General features: G+C 39.2%; 1 protein-coding gene across 6 annotated transcripts in view; it reads right to left on the bottom strand.

Annotated features, from left to right (window-relative positions):
- Positions 1–23,754, bottom strand: part of LOC139473755 (coiled-coil domain-containing protein 181-like) — a 30,682-nt gene that overhangs the window by 5,265 nt on the left and 1,663 nt on the right. For 3 of the 6 annotated variants that reach the window (XM_071256491.1, XM_071256494.1, XM_071256495.1), the window contains exons 2-5: positions 5,820–5,989; positions 4,974–5,175; positions 3,175–3,992; positions 1,921–1,953 (exon numbers count right to left, since the gene is read on the bottom strand). In XM_071256491.1, the coding sequence (XP_071112592.1) occupies positions 1,921–1,953; positions 3,175–3,992; positions 4,974–5,175; positions 5,820–5,981 (1,215 nt within the window). In that variant the 5' untranslated portion in view covers positions 5,982–5,989. Of the gene's footprint in view, positions 1–1,920; positions 1,954–3,174; positions 3,993–4,973; positions 5,176–5,819; positions 5,990–7,974; positions 8,047–23,754 lie in introns of those variants that run through there. The other 3 variants (XM_071256496.1, XM_071256497.1, XM_071256493.1) reach the window with 2 other exon arrangements.

The following is a 23,754-nucleotide window of genomic DNA, read 5'->3' as shown; positions in this document are numbered from 1 at the left end:
AACTTTTTTCACCATGGGCACAGGGCATAAGCTCTTCTGTTACCCAGTACAAGGTTAGATACAGCTTCTTTGAAAAGTAGGGATGTGTTTTGTTATTTGGCAATGTGTTATTTTGTTGAAAATGTACCACCCAATGAGTTGGTTATAGTATTGTTATATGTTAACGTTTTACACAAGGTCACCCATAAAAATTTCCAAAAGTATGACTGTTCATTATGTTTCAAAAGAGGGTGTGCACACCTCGGAGAGAAATGGGAACTTTTTGCCTTGTCTTGATGTCTAAGTCATATAGAGAAGAGTTGTCTGGGTATAATAATGTAACTGTGGACAGGAAATGGCTGGTACACAACATGATTCCAAGGACAATTCAAGGCTTTTCAAGGACAATTCAAGGCTTTTCAAGGTTGACCATAAATTAAAACAATAAATATATATAGTCTACCACAAAGAAATTCAGGTCATTCAATTTCAATGATGAAATATTGATGGGTTAGATGACATACCCCACCAGCCTACGCAACAACCACAAGTCAGTTTGACCACCACCTGTTAGAATGATTCACTTCCATGACAAAGAATACACACTGCACAGCAAAGATAAAAGGTGTAAAAAGATTTTAAGAAAATAACTTCCTTTAAGTCTTGATTTGGGGCAACAAAAAACAAACTTTGACATTCATTATTTTGTACACAATCAATATACAAAGGGACTCCCAGCATAGTTATTGTCTAAAATTAGATTAAGTAATTAGACCTTAGGACTCATTGAAATATATTTCATATTTCAGGGAGCAAGGAGTTTATATTTTAAGAGCTTAAACCACAAAGACACCTTAAAATAACTTAGAGGAAAAATTTAATTTACAACTTATATTTTGGGGGACTATTTTTTCAGGATTTTAACCATGTTAACAATTTTCTGTTGTAGATAATACCTAATTTCCACAAGATAACTCTAAAGATAAAGTAAAGATCGAGGTACACTAAATATTAGATCCCACTATTTGAAGGAAGTTAACTGTCTGCAACTATCTAACTAGTGTAATGAATGTTTACATCCCTGAACCCATGCTCAAATGTTCGAGATAGCTCCCTATCCCATGATAGCAAACCTTCGATATCTTATCATAGAGTAATGTGATCTCTTAAAATACCGTATTCGACGTAATAAGCGCTCTGCTCTAATAAGCGCCCACGGCGATATTTGCTACTATACTTGCTACTAGTGAACAATCCCAATTAGCACCCCTTCTGATTGATCAAAATAAACAAGACTTATTCATTCGCATATAATACGCACTCCTGTGTTATATGCACCCTTAATTCAAGGCAATTAAATTCTGGAAAAATATATCTGCCGTACATAAACATTTCAGGCTGTCAGCATAAACCACGAAATTTATCTTTCAACTCTGTTTTTTTTCACCAAAATAATATTTTAATAAGAGCCCCCTATTTCTAATTTTGAGAGCATCCTGGGCGCTTATCACGTCGAATACGGTACATAATATGATAAAATGTTTCTTCATCCATTGATTTCTCACATAATTCTATTTTTCAATACATACTTTGACAAAAACACACCTCAACAATGTAATTGATAGGACATTTGTGGCACATTTACAGGCTATTGTAAACGGAGTGTTTTGATTGGCTCCTTTTCCTTTCTTGCGTTATCCATCTGATTGGTCAAAACAGGTCCTATTTAAAGTGCTCAGTGGTTTCACTGGGTGGCAGAAATTGGACACTTACAGCCTGGGTTTTGTAAGTTTGCAGGATTTAATTGTTGGTTAAAACATGGGACTGGGTGTGCAGAGGAACATGCACCATGCACATCGACATCACCAGAGGCAGCGTGTGCATCTACGTTCACAAATAAGAATGGCAAAAGAGTTATAAATTTGTAATGAAATGTCTTACTGTGAAAGAGTCTGCTTCTCCATCCGACCAATCCTGATTCGCCACGGAAAAACAAATAAGAATCTACATTTCATGTACTCAAAAAAACAGCCCAGCATCTGCCAGGCTCAGATGATGTTACTGTTAACATCTAGCCAAGCTTCTCACTGAAAAGATCTTTTGTAGGGGGATATTCTCAAAGAAAAAAATCTTTTTGCAAAAATATGTATTCTATGAACTTGTGTAAAAAAAAAGTCATTTCAAAATATTTTTCAACTATTAAATTCTTTTGCCATTGTTTGCTGATAGATGACTTGATTTCGTCATCATTTTAACTAATAGACTGAACCATAGTATTTGTTTAGATTGAACAGCGACTTTTTAAAATAATAATTCTTGGAAAAGCAGATATAGAAACATGGTATTTGTCTTTATTATTTGAAAAGGCCGTACCAAATTTATAACTCTTTTTGAAGCTATTGGAAAAAACCTAATGATAATTAGAAAGATTTGATACACAATAACATCTGTGACAATACAAGACAAAACATCACAGGAATTCGTAGCTGAATATAGATACAGCTAAATTACTGTGGATACACATCTCATGACACATGACCCATTTTAAATGCTATAAAAAAATAGTTGTTTTTTGTCTTTTTATTTTAAAGTTATTTTTAAAAAATAGTGATACATTTCAATGAGGCTACATGTCAGTTTCAAAGCCTAGATGTGGTCATACATAACTCTTTGAAAAGGACTGTACTTTCTTGTGCATAATGCACATTTATAAAAACAAATACAACAATCTAAACGGGGTGCGCATTATATACGCCTACAAAGAGTTTTGTTATTTTTTTTACCAAAGCAAGGAAATGTGTCAGTTTTATGTGAATCAGATGTTAACCATTAAGTGGAAATCACCAAAAGGGAATGGTGAGATCAAGAAAACAAAATTGGGATTCAAACACCTAACCTGTGGACCATGTCTGTCAAAGGGACACAACTCTGCACAAGATTTTGATAAGTTATAGTCAAAGTCACTGCAGAACACATCATATCAAGTGATCTAGGGAATAATTGTTGTCTGTGAAAACAGTTGACTATCTAGACATTGTGTCACACTTGCATCTTACTACACTGTTGTGGGTCATGTATCACAATTCATCTGGTGAATTGCTACCCCAAGTGACTACAACATACAACAGTACACCAGAATTAACAGCAACAGTAACAATGCCAACAGCCCAATACGGACACCAACAAAAAAGTCACCTTATCGGTCCGTTCCTCTTTCCTCTTTTCCTCCAGATCTCGTTCTCGCCTCTTTCTGATTTCTTCTGTCTTCTGCTTCAACCAGGCCCGGAATGCATCATCACTCTCCCGCTGTTCAGTTTCTTGCTCCTCCCGTTTCCGTCTATCCTGCTCTCGCTTATGATCCTCCATTGCCTTTGCTCGTTGTCGGGCAAGCTCCTTCTGTTCCGCTGAAAGAGCATAAGGCGATGTGTAGGAAAAGTTCTCCAACGACCTGCTCTCATTGCTGACCTGGTTTGCTGACGACTTTGGTCGTTGCTTGCTTTGCACTGGTCGAAGTGCTCGACGATTTGTGTGACCGTTTGCTGTAGCTGGTCTTGGCTGTTTGGGAGGAGAAGGCTGTTTTGATTTTTCATGTATGTTACAATTGTTTAAATTTTTCTTTGGCCCTCCCTCCTTAGCTGGAGGGTCAGGGTCAGGGTCAGGGTCACAGACATACATCTGCCGCTCGGTAGGAGTTAAATCGTCAATGTTCACCACCTCAAATTTACCCTCACGTTCCACTACCACAGTTTTTTTCTTGCCATCTGTGGGTTTTGAGGTCGGATTTACAGAGGACTTGCTGGACACAACCTCGGTTTCACGAGGACTTGTAGGATTGGATTTTCCTTTCTGAGAATCTTCATCATCACTGAAGTCTGGTGGCGGGGCGACCAGATCGACAAGAGTCTCCTTGAAGCCGACCTTGTGTGCCCTCTCTCCGGGGTCGGACTCCTGGGCAAGTTCTGCGTTCAGCTGGATCAGCCGGTCCTTCACATCGTACTCCGGGGGATCCTCATCTGCAACCCAGCATCAACACATCTTACAGTACTGGTCCATACCAACATTACAGTCCTTGGTAAATAAAGGCTGCACTTCTAATAGTGTATGGAATGTCAAAATAATCATTCACAACACATATTTCTAAGTTGTGAGGTGGAAGGTACTTTATTTTATTTATTTCATTTTATTTTTTTTTCAAGAAAATGTTCAAGGTATCTTTGTTCACCAAGCGACACATTTCGGTACAGATACAAGTATCATCATCCATTATCATGTGCTTGATATAGGTACTGGCACTGTACCGGAACATAGCCTTGGAAGAATACAGAAGTTGAAATCCTCATGTCAACTTGACACAACAGCTTCCAAATGACACTTAAAGATACAGCGGAAAACATACTGCCTCGATGTCTTCGTACAAATGAGGTTTGAATGTGACCCTCCACAGAAGCCTTGTCAATTTTGTCTAGACACTGAAAAATTACCTCTTATTCATTCCATTAGACTGTTCATGTATTATTGGTTGGTGGTGCGCATGGGTGGTGGGTGGTGGGTGGTGGGTGGTGGGATAGTCTTAGGACTGCATCATATTTTGCACTACCCCCCCCTCCGATTTTAGGTAACATTTATTCATGACCTCCCCTCACCCCTCCCTATTATAAATGACCAGTCCCTCATGTTCATTTTGTTCATAAATCAGAATGAACTGGTATTTCACAAGACTAATGATTAATAAGTCCTTCATAGCTAAACAGTTCACGTATGTGAGCGGTGGAGTGAGTGAGTGAGTATGGTTTTACACTGCTTTTAGCAATATTCCAGCAATATCACGGCGGGGAACACCAGAAATGGGCTTCACACATTGCACCCATGTCGGGAATCGAAGCCATGTCTTCGGTGTGACGAGCGAACACCTTAACCACTAGGCTACCTGAACGCCCCATGTAAGCGATGGAGCCAGTGAAGACAGAGAGTAAGAAAATTTTACACAGCCCCACCAGGGAAGTCGTTCTCCTGTCTCTGTGCTATCAGCTCCCTCATGGCCCGCTTCTGGTCATCACTGAAAGTGTAGTCATCTGCATCCGACTCAGACGTCTTGTGTGGGGGGCTGGAGTACTCCTTCTGCCCCTTCTCAATCTCCTCTGTACCCTTCTCTGGCTGGCTGTCCGACGACTCCGTACTCTGCTTCCTGCTGGACTCCTGGATGAAGAAAACACACATTGATTGACTGTGTGAATGTTGTTTTATGCAAAAGTATGAAGCCTTTGATAACTGTCTGTGAAAAAAACCTTCCAGTCCCTAGCCCACAACATTGAAGCATCATTTACATTCGAGTTTAGTGTTATTATATGGGTGAGTGTGTGGGTATTGTTTTACACCGCTTTTAGCAATATTCCAGCATAATCACGGCGGGGGACACCAGAAATGGGCTTCACACATTGTACTTATGTGAGGAATCGAACTCGGGTCTTCGGAGAACGCTTTAACCACGAGGCTACCCCATCGCCCCTGTTATCATACGGACTGTTATTAGCTGAACTTACTAGACTCAAAAGAATGTTTCTAGGCTTGGCTTCCGACTATTGGCTAATGTTGTAGACTGTAATGATCAAGTTTGGTCAACTGTAGTGATTTCCATTACAGAGGTAACACTATCACCCATGTCACACATTGTAACCATCCAATCCTCATTTCAGTCAGCCCACTGAATTAGAGAAGGTACAGTACTGTAACCTTAACAATATCCAAAACAGATGGATGGACCATATTTCAAGCCTCAAATACAAGTTCTTTTGAAATTATGAGGCAACTAACTCCACTGGTGTTTTCACCGAGAACCTTACATTATCGTCGGCAGCCTTGTTGTCGCTCTGAGAGCTGTCCTCGCTGGCTATGAAGGAGTCCAATTCTTTATCGAAGTCCTCAAAGTCGTCATCGTAGTCGGCCTCCTTCTGGGAAGTGTCGGACACCTCAATACGGGGCGGCACGGCCACAGCTGCTGACATGTTTAGACCTGGAAGTACATCCACAAGTTACATGCCATGAATGTCTTGTCTGTCATGTACGTGACATGTCAGGAATACCAATGCTGACATGTTTAAACATGGAGAGAGGGCTGGGACTAGTCCGAATTCACTACCCGGGTACCCACTGTAGGTCTCAAGAGATAGGTACAAAATGTTTGATTGGGCATTTTGTTTTACCATAGCCCTGGCAAAACGTATTTAGATACATGTATTAAACAATCTGGTCATGCATACACTGAAGTTGAATTAAGTTATATCTTTATTCAACCATATGAAAAATCATTATGAAGGAATGGGTGCATAGTCAGAAAGAAATGTGAACATTAGTGACTTGTAGTGTAACCATAGAGTTCTAGATACTTTTTGTCATTAAACAATATACCACGTGACTAACCACGGGTCCGGGTAGTCATGTGGGTACCCGGGTCCTACTCAGTACCCACCGACCCGGGTACCCGAGTTACCCCTCCCAGCCCTAGTGCACATTCTACCCATGTTGGGAATTGAACCTGGGTCTTCGGTGTTATGAGCGAATACCTTATCCACTAGGCTAAGTGACCCCACCGCCCAGTGTACACCTGGAGTGAGTGAGTGAGCGAGTTGGATTTAACGCCGCTTTTAACAGTATTCCAATTATATCACGGTGTGTCAGCTTAATGTGGGAGGAAAGCCTGAAGTGATGCAGGTCTCAGACGTTTACCATTTCGGTGAAACCCACGAGCACGGGTATGGTGCTGACAAACCTAGAAACATAATCGGGGCGAACCGGGATTCGAACCCACAATCATAGGTTTCTGGCGTGCCCAAGGGACGCAACTCTGCACAGTGAATCGCGGCGCCTTAGATGACTGGGCCACCCGTGCCCCCCTAGTGTTATGAGCGAATACCTTATCCACTAGGCTAAGTGACCCCACGCCCCGTGTACACCTGGAAGTATATCCACATGGATGACACATATGTTATACAACACAAACATGTATTAGCGTCAACCTGCTATCCCGAGTTCATCTAATGTTAAAGCTATCTTTAGGGAGTGACCTTATATGTTTTCAGGTTAATAAATGTTGCTTTACATATATCATGTAGTTGTCACATATCATGCAAAAATAATCACTGGCAAGTCAAAATACCCTTATTAGCTCCCATAAATGTGTCAATACTATGTTCTCATAATTGTCTAAAATACAGAATATTCAACATTCTACCATGACCTTGGAAGGCACTTCTTTATAATTGATCATTCAGAAGTATCAAAATCACAAGATGCCTCTGATTCAAACACACAATTCTCTAGGGCTAAAATCTCAACTGCACTCCTGAGACACATGAATGTCACCATGTGCCCCACCGAACAACTGTGCAAAGAGATAAGTCATTCAGATGGCAATAACTCTTATAGGTCTACATTGCTTCAAACTTTGCTGTGTATTTCGAACTTCACAAAATAATTCAAGTGATATTTCATGGTTACTTGTGTTTCAATAAAAAACGGCAAAATTAAAAAATATCAGAAAAGACTATTTCATTTTATTTTCATTTTTCTGTTTTTCATGTTGACAGATCCTAAAAAAAAGAATTTAATTGCTTTCATATTTAAGTAAATTATAAGAAAGCTTCTCATGCATGGCGATAAACCTAGAGCTATGTCATCTGTAGATTGGAAACTTCACAATGTGTGATTGATTCCTAATTTTCTTTTGCGTATTTCAATTTCATAGAAATATGAAAATAATACCTCATAAGTCATCATGAAGAATTCTGTCAGTATTGTCTGCTGATAAACTTACTCCCAAGTACTGTAGTGTCAAGCATTCTGACAGGTTACAAATATATTAGTAAACTAGACCCATCCACATGATAATTTTGCTTCTGAAAAAATGCTATTCATAAATGCCTGCACAATGTACAAAAGTCTGCAATCAACCAATTTTCATTTCCAAATATTCAATAGTGAACAAAATCACCAACTTACCAATAAATCAAATGACAAACCAAGTAGAAAATTCCAAAAAGTAACTTCCATTTTGTTTAATGTCCATCTTCATCATTGTCCATAGCTATCTTGACAGTGGGATTGAAACCCGGCCATGGAGACACTTGAGGGATCCCACTAGCAGTGTAACCACAACAAACACACTCTCTCTCCTCCCTGCCTGCGTCCACGACGTCAATCAACCATCGGCACTACTGCCGACAATCAATACCGTTTCAACCAGGCAAACATGACAACGTTTTTCTTTCCCTAGGTGTTCGATCGATGAAAACATAAGCAAACAAACTGGCCCTGCCTGTCCCTCACAACAAGATTCATTCACACCTTGTTACCTTACATTCTATAGCAGCAGGCTTGGTGCAGTTATTGATTTGTCAAGTCTCTATCCGATTAGGCTATAACGTAATCTGCACTTGTCACTAATCCGGCTATTATCTCCGGCTTGCTGAACATCAGCTAAGTAGCACTACTTAATCTCTTCTGTCATCACCTCGACTCTTTGGGTGGCGTAAGATTTATGCTTTTTCATTTTGGTTTTTTTTTCTTTATGGGTCTCCTACTGCCTTGAACACTACTTCAGTTAAATCACGTAGTTTGGGGGAGAGGGCTGAAAGTAATGCAGGTGGTTTATCTCTAGGAGCAAAACCTGGGATACGAACCCAGAATCATAGGATGCTGGCACACTAAAGGGACAAAACTCTTAATGTAATGTATACGTGAACATGATGATCATAGATTTGTACATGTTGTATAATATGTAAACAAATGTTTTATGACTAATCCAGTTTCATAAAAAAATGAATGAAGGTTAATGCCATGATATATATTTTAAAAACTTGTTGTCAATGGCTTCTGGTTGCCAAACTGATAAAGGCTTCAGATAAATAATACTGTCAGTCTATGAAAATAGCTATGTGTGTAACAGGAATCTTGGTAAGAATAAGTAAGGATAAGATTTATGGATGAACAACTTCTTTATTACAATTAGAAGCGATGTTTCGGTGTAGGTTCTAACACCGTTATCAAACAAGCAGGTCCCTCACTTGCCTGAACCTACACCGAAACGTCGCTCCTAATTGTAATAAAGAAGTTGTTCATTCATAAATCTTATCCGTACTTAGTCCTCCAACTTCTAAATGCCTCTCAAAGAAGTTGGTAAGAATAGACAAACAATGCTTAGTACTGTGAGTTGGAAGATAAACATGCTGTGTTTTCTATGTAGAACTAGGTTACCTGAAGATTTAACCGTGCTAAACGACATTAAATTTTGATTAAAAATTATTATCTTGGATGAATACGCTTGATATGTTGTAGTTAAAAAAGTAATAATATAGACCCATGTATTAAAAAAAGAAGTTAATCATCATGATGCATCTTTGCCTAACAAAACCAAATGAAACTGCCATTAAAAATTTATATTTACTGATCTAACATTCAGTGCTGCCAATCAAAGGGAAATAACTCCCAACAAAGGTAACATGTTACCCTTGCCCATAAATGACTGTGGTTTTTACGCTTTTTTAAATATGTATTTAATGAAATAAACATAAAACATGATACCCTTGAAGCTAGTCAGTCTTTCAACCTAGCAACAGTAAATAAACATGGCTGTTACATATTGAAGAATAAATTTACATTTAGGCGTTAATTGATCTGAAGAATTACAAGCTGCAGTTTACTGACTGGTCTACTGCCTCAACTGCAAAAAACAGACATAATTTATTAGGTTTATCCATCTCTTTACAAAACAAACCTGAAATTATTTCATATTGTAAACCCCTCTGGAGCTCCCATCTCCAAACAATGACTCAGTTAATGACCCTGAAATACTTGCTTGACAAACAGTGTCATAAAGTCTGCCTACAGTAAAAGCATTGATCACCCCTGCTCATGTGAAATTACCATTAAGCTGGATCAAAGTGCCTCTGGCTGGCAACTAGCCCTGATATAACACTGCATGTACAACTACCTACAACAATGTGTACTGCCTTGATAAGAACAATCAGTTGACAAAGAGAGGTTGTTTGGCTTGTGGTGCTTGTGGCCAGATCTGAGGCAGATAACACCAGGTATGTTCCAGTACATGTATTCCACCCCACAAAGCAGTTGGTCACAGTGTAAACTCGGACATGTCTGAACCTGACTCCCTGTGTGTCATTTCGGGTCATTTCTGTTGTAGAAACTTCTTGTGATGTTTCAGTGAAACCTTATGTAATTCCTAAGTTTCAAATCTTGTCATGTATCGATGTAGTATGTATACATAACAGTAAATCTGACTTTTTGATTGTCACTGTAATTTATCCCTTTAAACACTGTTTTCATTTTATATGTACATGATGTACTTGTAGTATATTGTTTTCATTAATTTTGAAATTCGTTTTAACAGGAACAGACACCACTAGTTTCATTTGAGTGAGTGAGTGAGTTTGGTTCAACACTACTTTGAACAGTATTCCTGTCATATCACGACGTGTCAGCTTAATGTTGGAGGAAAGACCGAAGTGATGCAAGTCTCAGACGTTTACCACTTGTGAAACCCACGAGCACAAGTATGGTGCTGACAGACCTAGAAACATAACTGGGGCGAACCGGGATTCGAACCCACCAAGCATGAGTGACCATGACAGTCATAGGTTTCTGGCGTGCCAAAAGCACACAATTCTGCACAGGCTGTTTGGAGGTGGTGTCAAAACCACTTCAAATTCACAAATTTCTTTCAGCTTTACTGAAGTCATGATTCGATCACTAAGTATAATAAATATAAGTATTATTATTCGTAACATGAGGTACAGGGACCTTCTCTGACCAACAGTTACAACAAAGAGAGAGGAAGACATAACATTATCTATGTCAATAGGAGAGATTCAGGCTTGGCCGGCAATATCACAGACACATCTCAATGGGGGGACATTTATGTATACTGCATACCGTATTCGACATAATAAGCGCCCCCGCTCTAATAAGCGCCCACGGCGATATTTGCTAATATATTGGCTAGTGAACAATCCCAATTAGCACCCCTTCCGATTGATCAATGTACACAAGAATTATTTGTTCGCGTATAATACGCACTAATGTGTTATATGCACCCTTAATTATGGGCAATTAAATTCTGGAAAAATATATCTGTTGTATATAAACATTTCAGTCTGTCAGCATAAACAACGAAATTTACCTTTCAACTCTGTTTTTTTTAACCAAAATAATATTCTAATAGTGAGTGAGTGAGTATGTTTTACGCCGCTTTTAGCAATATTCCAGCGATATCATGGCGGGGGACACCAGAAATGGGCTTCACACATTGTACCCATGTTGGGAATCGAACCCGGGTATTCGGCATGACGAGCGAATGCTTTAACCACTAGGCTACCCGACCGCCCCTAGTATTCTAATAAGAACCCCATATTTCTAATTTTGAAAGCGCCCTGGGCACTTATTACGTCGAAAACGGTATGTGGAAAATATATCATGTATATAAGCTGGGTGTTCATCAAGACAAGCTACCACTCTCCCAACCTGACTGCCCCACCACATGTTTATGTACATACATCAATCTGTAATGTACCCGTGAAGATCCGGGGTAGAATAGGTCTTCAGCAACCCATGCTTGCGGTAAAAGGCGACTATGCTGGTCATAAGAGGTGACTATGGGGATCGAGTGGTCAGACTCGCTGACTTGGTTGAAATGTTCCCGTAATTCCAAAAATGCAAAGTAATTTGTATCTCGCAAAGATTGTGGTTAGTTCATAGTTACCTCCTTCAGGTGCATTTCATAACTTATGAACATTTCCATCAATCACGATCACTAAACATCCAGAGCACCAAATGATGACATTCACATTTTCTGTGCGGAAAGCATCTCAATATGGCCTTGTGTATCACAAATATACTGATATACACTTCAGACTTCCTATCCTCATGAAACTCCCAGCAAACAATAAAGGTGAAATAATTGTGATATGACGGTAGCCAAGGACAACAAGATATAAGTTTAGAAACAACATTCACAGGACCTATTATTCATGTCACATGAATATTAAAAACACATGTATGAAAATATTGCCATACAACTTTTACAAGTAAGATCCTGGCCATGCTGGAGTGATTCTCTTCCAATTGCAATTGTCCAAACTGAAAATGAATAGATATGCAAATACAATACACGAAAACCTCATCAGGCTGGGAGAATTGATTGCAGTTCTATTGAAATGCCTTCCTACGTTACTGCTCTCGCATACAGCGTGACAATACGTCTGGAACAGGGGAACTCTCTCTACACAGTCTGGTCCAGCCTCAGTCATGTGTTTCAAACAAACCACTGCTTCAACACAGCTGGAGGCCTTAAGTTACATGAAAGAGTGGTAACAGGACCACAGAGAGAACATAAAACTCAGATGTTTCATTCAGTATGTTCTGAGTTCACAGGTATTATTTAACCACTCAGTATTGTTAGGTTGTGATGGTACCCACCCATACACCCCAACTGATCTGTAGTGAAGGAAAACACTTTCTGTGTTCCTTGTAGTAAAGCACAACATTATCCCTGTGGTGTCTAGACATACACACACTATCCCAGTGTCTAGACATACAAACACTATCCTTGTGTCTAGACATACATACACTATCCCAGTGTATAGGCATACATACACTATCCTTGTGTCTAGAGATACATACACTATCCCAGTGTATAGGCATACATACACTATCCCAGTGTCTAGACATACGTGCACTATCCCAGTGTCTAGACATACATACACTATCCCAATGTCTAGACATACATACACTATCCTTGTGTCTAGACATACACACACTATCCCAGTGTCTAGACATACAAGCACTATCCTTGTGTCTAGACATACAAACACTATACTTGTGTCTAGACATACATACACTATCCCAGTGTATAGGCATACATACACTATCCCAGTGTCTAGACATACGTGCACTATCCCAGTGTCTAGACATACATACACTATCCCAGTGTATAGGCATACATACACTATCCCAGTGTCTAGACATACACACACTATCCCAGTGTCTAGACATACATACACTATCCCAGTGTCTAGACATACATGCACTATCCCAGTGTCTAGACATACATACACTATCCCAGTGTCTAGACATACATACACTATCCTTGTGTCTAGACATACACACACTATCCCAGTGTCTAGACATACATACACTATCCCAGTGTCTAGACATACAAACACTATACTTGTGTCTAGACATACAACCACTATCCTTGTGTCTAGACATACATACACTATCCCAGTGTCTAGACATACATGCACTATCCCAGTGTCTAGACATACATACACTATACCAGTGTCTAGACATACATACACTATCCTTGTGTCTAGACATACATGCACTATCCCAGTGTCTAGACATACATACACTATCCCAGTGTCTAGACATACATACACTATCCCAGTGTCTAGACATACATACACTATCCCAGTGTCTAGACATACATACACTATCCCAGTGTCTAGACATACATACACTATCCTTGTGTCTAGACATACATACACTATCCCAGTGTCTAGACATACATACACTATCCTTGTGTCTAGACATACATACACTATCCCAGTGTCTAGACATACAAACACTATCCTTGAGTCTAGACATACATACACTATCCCTGTGTCTAGACATACAAACACTATCCCTGTGTCTAGACATACAAACACTATCCTTGTGTCTAGACATACAACCACTATCCCTGTGGTGTCTAGATATACAAACACTATCACTGTGGTGTCTGGACAAATAAAACTATCCCTGTGGTCTCTAGACATACAAAACACTATCCCTATTGCAATTAGACACACAAAACACTAGATTAGATTTCTCCAGTGTCAGTATCTGAAAATGATGATATTAATTCTGCTTCTTTGAAGTATAAACCAAAAGACAATCCTTCTTCTGTGTAATTTCCCACAGGAGAATTCAAATACATACATAGATATACATATACTTGATAAATAAACATATATTCATGGAAGGCAATTTCATCAAAAAAAAACCTTACAATATTTTCATGTCAGAGACTAAAGGTTTGTGTTCAACATGTTAAAGACTGGAAGATTGTTTTGTGAAACGATGCATAGGCTGATAGAGACATCCTCTACAATAGCAGATATCACACACTAGTATGTCGACTCTATTCTACCTGAAACGTTTGTCAGTCACACGGCTAGATTCTAACCCAACACAGTCAGGTACACACTTTCAAACAAACATGAAAAATTAAACACTGAATACCTTCTGTAGATGATAGCACAGCTGTTAGCTGCTGCTTGATGCTTGGCCCAACTGCTAGTCCATAAAGAGGTCTTTACACTTCAGTCACCACGCACAATCAATTATGCAACACGAGTATCCTTAAGTGATACTCTTCGTAACGCCTGAACCTGAACTATTGATGGGTACAAAAGTCCCAACACCACTGCCGCTTCTGCTACCATGGAAACCAATCACATTCATTAGGTAATGCCAATATAGTACGGACATAAGCCACCGATTCCATGCGATGGACAAGGATAAGCTTCCGCAATGAGACACAAGTCATATATTAATCATCCAAGCGATCGACATGGGTGTTTAAACGATTGTATCTCCATCCTACAATTGCTGAATCAATACTCTCTAATGCCATGGATGACCAATGTTCCGGCGAAGGACGTCCATTTGGGAGCTGAATATTGTCTTTACTCAACCATCGTTCCTAATGGATTCATAATGGAAGCTTCACACACAATGATACAGTGATTATGTTTGGTAACAACTGATTTATCTTGTCTCCACACAATGCAAATGTTTTCATTGTTCTGCAAGATTACCCATGATGCTTTGTTGTCATGTGTCTATTATTGTCGTCAACAGGAACCAACACGACGATTGTCCCGGCATCATCATTGTTCTACCACATCCCTTGTTGCTACAGCTCAAATAAACCTCTGTAACCAGCAGTTACAACTATCCACACATGCATGTTTAAGTAAAATGTTGAAATCAATTTTTAGAGGCTTTTGGATTAGGTATCATATGTTAGGGGTATTTCTCATCCCAACTTATGCCATTATCTATTGGACCATACAGGGTCCAGGTTACATAAGAACATAGGTCCCAACAACCTATATGTGGTTGTATGAGGCGACTAAATGGATCGGGCGGTCAGGTCTGGAGTGAGTGAGTTGGGTTTGATGCCGCTTTTAACAGTATTCCAGTTACATCACGGTGGGTCAGCTTAATCATGTTAATGTGGGTGGAAAGCCCGAAGTGATGCAGGTCTCAGACGTTGACCAATTTCGTGAAACAAACGAGCATGGGTATGGTGCTGACAAACCTAGAAACATAATCGGGGCGAACCGGGATTCCAATCATAGGTTTGGACTTAGTAGGGACGCAACCCGGCACAGCGAATCGAATTACAGATTAGTAATAGTAATCATTCATAACCAGCATAACCTCCCAGAAGATTTTCTTTCAAAAGAATATTAAAACAGAACTACAACAAACCCTTTGAAAACAGTGAGTGAGTGAGTGAGTTGGGTTTAACGCCGCTTTTAACAGTATTCCAGTTATATCGCGGCGTGACAGCTTAATGTGGGAGGAAAACCCGAAATGATGCAGGTCTCAGACGTTTACCACTTCGGTGAAACCCACGAGCACGGGTATGGTGCTGACAAAACCTAGAAACATAATCGGGGCGAACCGGGATTCGAACCCACAGTCATAGGTTTCTGGCGTGCCCAAGGGACGCAACTCTGCACAGTGAATCGCAGCGCCTTAGACGACTGGCCCACGTGCCCCCCCTTTGAAAACAGACACAAAATGATTCTAAATATGACATAGATACCTACACTTATCTGCCTGTTGACAACCATTATGAGAAGTATGAAGCAAAGTCACCCCAATCAAATAGGTCGTATCATCTCTTAAACAACAGGAGAAGCACTTGACATTACCCCAGCAACTCCAGCAACTCCAGTGTCTGTCATGGCAGATCCGAGGACCAGTGTTTACTGGGCACTTGTAGTATACAAGCCGCAAACACCCCATTGCTATCATTGATATCTGCAATACATGACTTACGACTGTTTGTTACTGGACCAAAGTACTTGCGATGAATTGTCTTCTTGTTGGATATTTTGTGATTAAAGGTTGTGGATAACACAATTTCTTGTACAAACATGTCCTCCCAGGCTTATCACACCAATATGGCATGATCTGATGTTCAAGCTTGTGAAAAAGGCATATCATATATATTTGTTTCAGAAAATAACTTTTCTGTATCAATACCACTGAATTATACATGAACATCCAAGATTTTAACTTCATTAACAACATATCATGTGAAGACGTTTCTTGTACAAACATGTCCTCCCAGGCTTATCACACCAATATGGCATGATCTGATGTTCAAGCTTGTGAAAAAGGCATATCATATATATTTGTTTCAGAAAATAACTTTTCTGTATCAATACCACTGAATTATGCATGAACATCCAAGATTTTAACTTCATTAACAACATATCATGTGAAGACGTTTCCTGTCGTAACAGATGCACACATGTTCAAAGCTTCGAAATATGTTTGCCAAGTTTAGAGGCAGACTATTACGGTTGAGAAATCATGAGGGTAGATGTAAAAAACTCGACATATGCATGAGAAACTGCCCTTTATGTAATCAAGGTGAGGTGAGGTGAAATTGGGCTTAACGTCGCGTCCAAGATTATTGCACTTATATAGCGATGTGCATGCACGTGTCTGCGTGGCTGCTTGTACTAGTCCGGACTGATGCCGATTTATAGTGCTAGCTCACTGAGATACCATGCCGCAGTTTAACATGAATACTCCACTCAGACACAGTATACTGACTCCGAGCCGACCAGTCCTTGTTTAAGTCCCTTAATGCCAAGCACCAGACAGGGTAACAACAAGTAACATCTTTTGGTATGACACGGACGGGGATCGAACCCTGAACCTTCCGCTCTCCGGGGGAAGCTCTACCACTAGACCACAAAAGCGGTCTGCATTAAAAAAACTAAAACACAAATCATTACAAAAATTACAATATCAAAAAATGACATTGTGAACAGATTGGTAGTAGGTTAACACACTGAATTGAAAAATACATTTTCATACCCAGGGCCCTGTTCCACAAAGCGAGCTTAGTGCTACGCCTGTTGTAAGTCTATGTTAAAGTATGGGAGTTACGATCGACTTAGCGCTAAGACCGCTTTGTGGAACGGGGCCCAGGTCTGCAGTACCCATGGTAGCAGCAGTGGGGACACTGATTAACTGAATACACCTTCCTCGCTTCACTAATTCAGCTTAAATGGCAGCACTTCCTGTCATTATGCAGTGAGTGTAATTACCCCTGTAAACCAGTAGCTAACACTTGTTAGGTAATTACACTAATCTCTCTCTGTAGTGTGAAGGCTGTTGATTATGTCAAGGCAATGTCTGCGTGTCAAACACTTCTATACAGTTACATGCTCACATGTTTCAACACATATCAGTCTGTACCGAAAACATTAGAAACTACTTGTCCGAACTTTGACCCAACAACATTTTCAGTAGAATTTAGTTTTATCATATAGACTACTGTACTATTAGCTGTGCTTACAAGACCAAACAGAATTTTACAAGACTCTGGCTCTTAAATCACAGACATGGAGTCATTTTAATGGTGTCACGGACTAATTATATCTTATTTTCATTGTTAGTGCTAGCATGGCTAGAGCTGTCATGATTCACAGATGTATCAAGACATCGCAAATTTACACCTAATAATATGGTACACTCTATGCTCACCCATGTGTGAATTCATATTATAGTTTTGTATATTTGTAAAAAAAATTGAATTCACAAAGTTATTTTCATAATCTGATTACTACTTGGATTACCATACTGTCCATTTGTCCTAAAGAAATGCTGAATCTTATTGCAAAATACCAATACACAGTCTGAATAAATCAGTCATGTTAGTTACACACACAATTTGATAGCAGGAGGATAAACCAAGAAAAAGTTCATGAAAACTTCATGAAAAACTTCATGAAAATGTTCATGAAAAAGCCCAATGTAAATTAAGTATTACAAGATACATATTGTGACAGTACTGCATCACGACTCCATGCCTCCATAGACTGTACCACATAAATACAATTTATACTTATGTCATAACTTATCCTTTCCAATACTTAAAACTAACATCACAACCAATATCAACATTCATTTCCCATCCCAACGACAATCTGTGTTCATCACCCGCATTTAATTTCTTAACTGCATCCCACCACCAACGGAAAATAAACAGTTTAATACCATGACACACCAAAGTAGCATTTAGACCGTGTATGTAACTCATGAACCCATGGCTACAGCCACATCAATCTACCAAACTCACCCATGGTGTTAGTTGTGCCCAACTTGGACTGCAGATGCACAGTATGGGACCTAATTAACTAACGAAGTACTTCCGTCAAATCCCAGCACAATACTGTTAATGAAAGTGGTCGGCTGCCTGGTATCAACACAGAATCACATTCCTGCCACTAATTAACCCAAACAGCATTGTGTGGTATTACATTAATATTGTGAGAAACTTATCCAGTACCACAGCTATTAAATGAAAAATGATTTATATGCAAGTCTTTGTTGACACAGATGTGTTTTTTACAGCATTATGTTCTACAGAAATAGTTCTGTTCTTAATAGAAACCTAGGGCTTGATTTATTTTCACAAACACAGCAGGTTTTTGTGTGTGTTGAAATGTATGAGAAAGATTCTGCTACACCTGCTGGGCTAGTTTCATAATGGTGCTGCTGTTGTGTGTGATATAATCCATGCAGTTTAGGGGTAGAAATGTTGTTTTTAAAGTGTACAGGCTTTTAGGGTACCCTTTGGTATTTATTTGTGCCAACAAGAACACTTTTGATCACTTATAAAGATAGGCAATCTCATTAAAATCAGATTTTAGTTCTCGCTAAACAAAGATCTGAGGACATACCATTTGGGGTCACGTCAGAATGACCTTTCATCCGACCAATTAGAGCAATTAGAGCGTCGCTTACCAGATCATGAAAGTGACTGTCCGAATGTGATTTCTAATCATGCAAACTCGAAAACTTTAACACAGGGTATTCCGAACGATAGTTACAGGCTTAACGACTGAATCCATACATCTATCTATTAGTCATTCCAGAATGTTCTTTTGTACAGGTTTCAAATTTTTAATCGAGGATGTCAAAGTATATTTCGAAGCATTGTCGCCAATTTGAAATTAGTGCCATAAAGCACCACAAAGCTGCCTTCTGATTGGCTAATGTCGACTTCTCGTCAGTCATTCCATTGGTCGGTCAAAGTTCGCGAAAGGTCGGTCTGACATGTCCCGTAATGGGATGTCCTCAGATCTTTGTAGAGCGGTAGTGAGAACTAAGATCTGATTTTAATGAGATTGAAAGATAGGTAACATATTCGCAAATTAAGCCCCTTGGGAGCTAAGGAAATTAACAAAGGGCTTGTTTATCAATACCATACATATTTTTGTAGATAAGATTTAGTTTAACTACACATTCACTACCAAGTAACACTACCCAGTGAAAGTCAAGGTTAAAAGTAAAATGGGGGGAGGGGGGTCCCTTATAACTATATAAGATTCAAATACCAGGTCGCTTCCTCATGAGTGTGTATGGTTCTATGCTGCTTGTAGCGATATTCCAGCAATATCATGGCGGGGGAGACCAGAAATGGACCTCATACATTGTGGGAAATCGAACCTGTAACTACTAGGCTCCCCCACCACCCCTCATCTCATGATGGGCTAGAGGAAAAACAGTGATAATTTAGAAAGTTGGCCCAGATACTTTCATTGTGATTGAAATTACCCGTTTCAATTTATGACTCCTGAGGTTTACTTGGTGAAGCACTGTTCAATTAGCAGGGTTAACAAGGTTTGTTTGTTCTTGATTTTTTGTTTGTTTGGTGTTTAACGCTGCACTCAGCAATATTCTATACATATGAGGGTGGTCTGTAAACAATTGAGTCTGGACCAGACAATCAAGTGATTGACATCAGAAGCATCGATCCAGGCAATTAGGATACGATGCCATGCATCAACATGATCAATCAATCAATCAGATCAACGAGTCTGATTACCTGATCCTGTTAGTTGCCTCTTACAACAAGCATAGTCGACTTTCATGGCAAGCATGGGTTGCTGAAGACCTATTCTAACCTGGATCTTCATGGGTTCATTACAAAGTATTTAAGTTTTCTTTACCCGTCCCAGCCCTCCTAGGAGTGTTTGTTTATTTTTACTACATGTATATCATCTTGTGGCGTGGCATCAGCTCACTCAGCATTCGCTCTTCAGTGTCAGCCATCCAACACGTATTATATATTCTTGCATTCATCTGCCAATCGTTGCAAATAAGTAAAATAAACACGGACAAATCTCATTTTGGGATTCCAACCCACAATCACAGGTTTCTGGTTTGCTTACATGGCTAATGAGACAACTCAGGACTGTCTTTTCTTGTAACTAATGGAACTTTCAACTAAATGTAAGAGTCACGACAAGGTTAAAACAGAAATATATCCTTCACAACAGTTAATTTAATTTGTTCTTTATCTTAAAACACGCGAAACAGAAACTAAAAGAACATATTGATTACTGCCTCCCTCTATACAATCATCTGATTTTAATCATGTTAATTCATCTTTTAACATGTTTAACGAACCCATTGCCATGATTGTGACACCCTTTATTAATCATGCAATGTCAAAATGCCCTTCTAACAAACACAATTAAACAAGCCCTTGTTCAATCAATATATTTTTCAATGAGATCACCTATCAAGTGATGTTGACAAAGAAACTCGATATCAGTTTGAAACAACTCCAGCAACAATAATATCAAGTCACGCATTACTAATGCACACACAGACCACAAATGAAAGCACATGATGAGATAAATTGACTTCGACCTTCCATGGTTTCATGGCTTTACCATGTTTACGTGTGCGCTACGACACTCGTCTGACATTACTAATCACTGAGGCGCGAAGGAAGGAAGATGTTTACAATTCATTATGGTTTAATGAGGGCGAGCCGACATGTTGAAGTGCGAATATTAAGAAGACAAATCTTCCTAGACAATGAATTTATTTTAAATGGGTTTTGTTCAATAATGATAATAGTAGACTTACGTGCTACATAAAACTATGATGGTACTTAAATCAAACCTATGTTCCACACACTTGAACTTGAGGATCAAATCAAAGCAGACTCAAAGGGACTGGTGAAGTGTGTTAAATCCGCAGTCAGTTATTTACCGTTCATCATACCTCCATGTCAGAATTATGAGATCTGAGTGGTCCATGTGATCTTGTTAAAATACTGTGTAACGCGCCTTGGAGGCTATAAATTTCTCAGCGGGGGAATAAAACTCTTACACTGCGCCACAAGCAGTACAAGCTGCACGTGGATTTCTGAGAGACAATAAATCCCTTTTACCCCGCTTCAAATAAAAATGCTGCACACTTTTTTTAGCCAATGGAAGTCACGTGACATAGCACAAATTAACCTCTGTCCAATCGAACAGCCGTGTTCTGGGGTTTTATGAATCCCTCGTTAGGTATAAATCTTACGTGCGATGCATAAAAACCCATATACCCCGAGTGATTCTGCTACAACTTTTGTCCGCCATTTTGGATTAACTCACTATTCATATATATGAAATACATATCATTCACGTTCTAGCATGCAAAAACTTGGACTGAACACTTTTACAATCTAAGAACCAGATACTGCAGTTCTAAAATTGAGAAGGAAGTGTCAAAAGCTTCTTAAAAGTGGTAACGTCAACTTCCTTCCATCCCAGCGCTGCCTTGTAGAAACTGACAGTTGGCTCTCCAACCGAGATAGTTTGACATTGCTTGTCATAAACATGTGCAGGTGAGATGAGTTGATAATTAGGAAGTAGTTTCAGCGATGACGATAGATCGGGTGATCAGTTTCAGCAGCATCCAAGGTGACATTGATTGTTGGTACACACATGTTTTAAGGCACACTAATTGAAGTTCGTTAATCTGTAAATGTACTGTAGTGATAATGGACTATTACATGTACATCGTAATTTGATTCACTTCCTGTGGTCACTGACTAAACTGGTTACCTCAACAAGTTATATATGATAATATATAGCAAAACAGTCAAGACTGTTGAAATAATGTTATAACCATTAGTGTGTGTCTCTGTGTGTGTGCGTGCATGTGTGCGTGTGTGCATGTGGTTTACTGCCACGCTCAGCAATATTCCAGCCTTAAGATGGCGGTCTGTAAATAATCGAGTCTGGACCAGACAATCCAGTCATTTCATGATTTCATGAGCATCGATCCATGCAATTCGGATATGATTTCATGCATCAACCAAGTCTGACCACCCGATCACGTTCGTCGCCTCTTATGACAAGCATAGTTGCCTTTTACGGAAAGCATGGGTTGTTTAAGACCTATTCTATCACGGATCTTCACAGGATATAACCATTAGTATATTGTTATATCTTTTTTCAATTTAACCATGTTCTCCTGTAATCATTAACTAATCATATGATTTCTAAACAGTGTAATATGTTAAAACTGATCACAAAAGTGGATCTACGTTTTTAGAAATATTCATCAGCTTAACTTCAAATATCAATTCTTGTTTAACATGAACAGTCACATCTCGTATCCTGTTCTGCACCTCACCCCAACAAGCTCCAACTACATGTTTATTGGAAAGTAGTGTCTGAAATAACAGCCTGCCTGCCTGCCCGTGGCAGGTAACTTTTCTGTCAGGCTGCATGAAATGCACCTGTCTGGCAGATAACTTTAAGACTATTTATATATTCAACTTCTTGAAGGTTATCCAGTAATTGTTTGCATTATTTGAACTGAATCAAGACGCGATTTGTCTCTTAGTTTTTGCAATTTTGCAATATTTATAATGCCTGAATGCGGGCAGGTAATTTTGAAGATGGGCAGGCAACACTCTGGGTCATCTACCCGACTGTCTTGTTAAGTTTAAAAATTATTTCAAACACTGTTTGAAAGAGTGAGCATGTAAATGTATTGGTTTGATTTAGGCTTCATTTGAAATAACTGTAGTAGCATTCATCTGCAGTCTATGATCAGTGTAGTCTGTAATCTGCACATCAGTCTTCTGTTCTTGTATATTCTATCAGATGTTATACATAGTACGATTAGCACATGCCCTAGCTCATTGATCATGCTGGTACAGTCTGACATGTTATATTGATTTTTCGTTATTTTTGTATGTTTTTTTTAATAAATTAAGCCCTGACTGGTTTATCTTCAAACAGAACAAATTTACATTACATTTAGTAGCATTAAATTCGGACGATACTGGGATTGTCATAAACATGATAAACATTATGGTGCAAATAAAGATAAAAGATTTAGGGTCACTCAGGACAATGGAAACATGTTGTTTTTTCATAATGCATGTAATTTAATATACAGTGAAAACTGCTAAAAATTCTTTGGCAATAGCGAGTTAAAGGGCCAGTATGTCGACCCTTCTGAAAAATTGTTTGCAAACAATACCCAACAACCCCCAAACAAACTTACTCTGCATGCCTTATTCCGACAGAGAAGTTTCTGCTTTAGTTATCATGGGTGTAGGCATTTCACATGACTGAACTTTTCTGTTATTTTTAAACAAACCAACTT

This window comes from Haliotis cracherodii, unplaced genomic scaffold (genome assembly GCF_022045235.1).
Source record: "Haliotis cracherodii isolate W230 unplaced genomic scaffold, xgHalCrac1.p SCAF_3, whole genome shotgun sequence".
Classification (NCBI taxonomy): Eukaryota; Metazoa; Mollusca; class Gastropoda; order Lepetellida; family Haliotidae; genus Haliotis; species Haliotis cracherodii.
The sequence above is the reverse complement of the archived record's forward strand: the minus strand, read 5'-3'. Positions and strand labels throughout refer to the sequence as shown.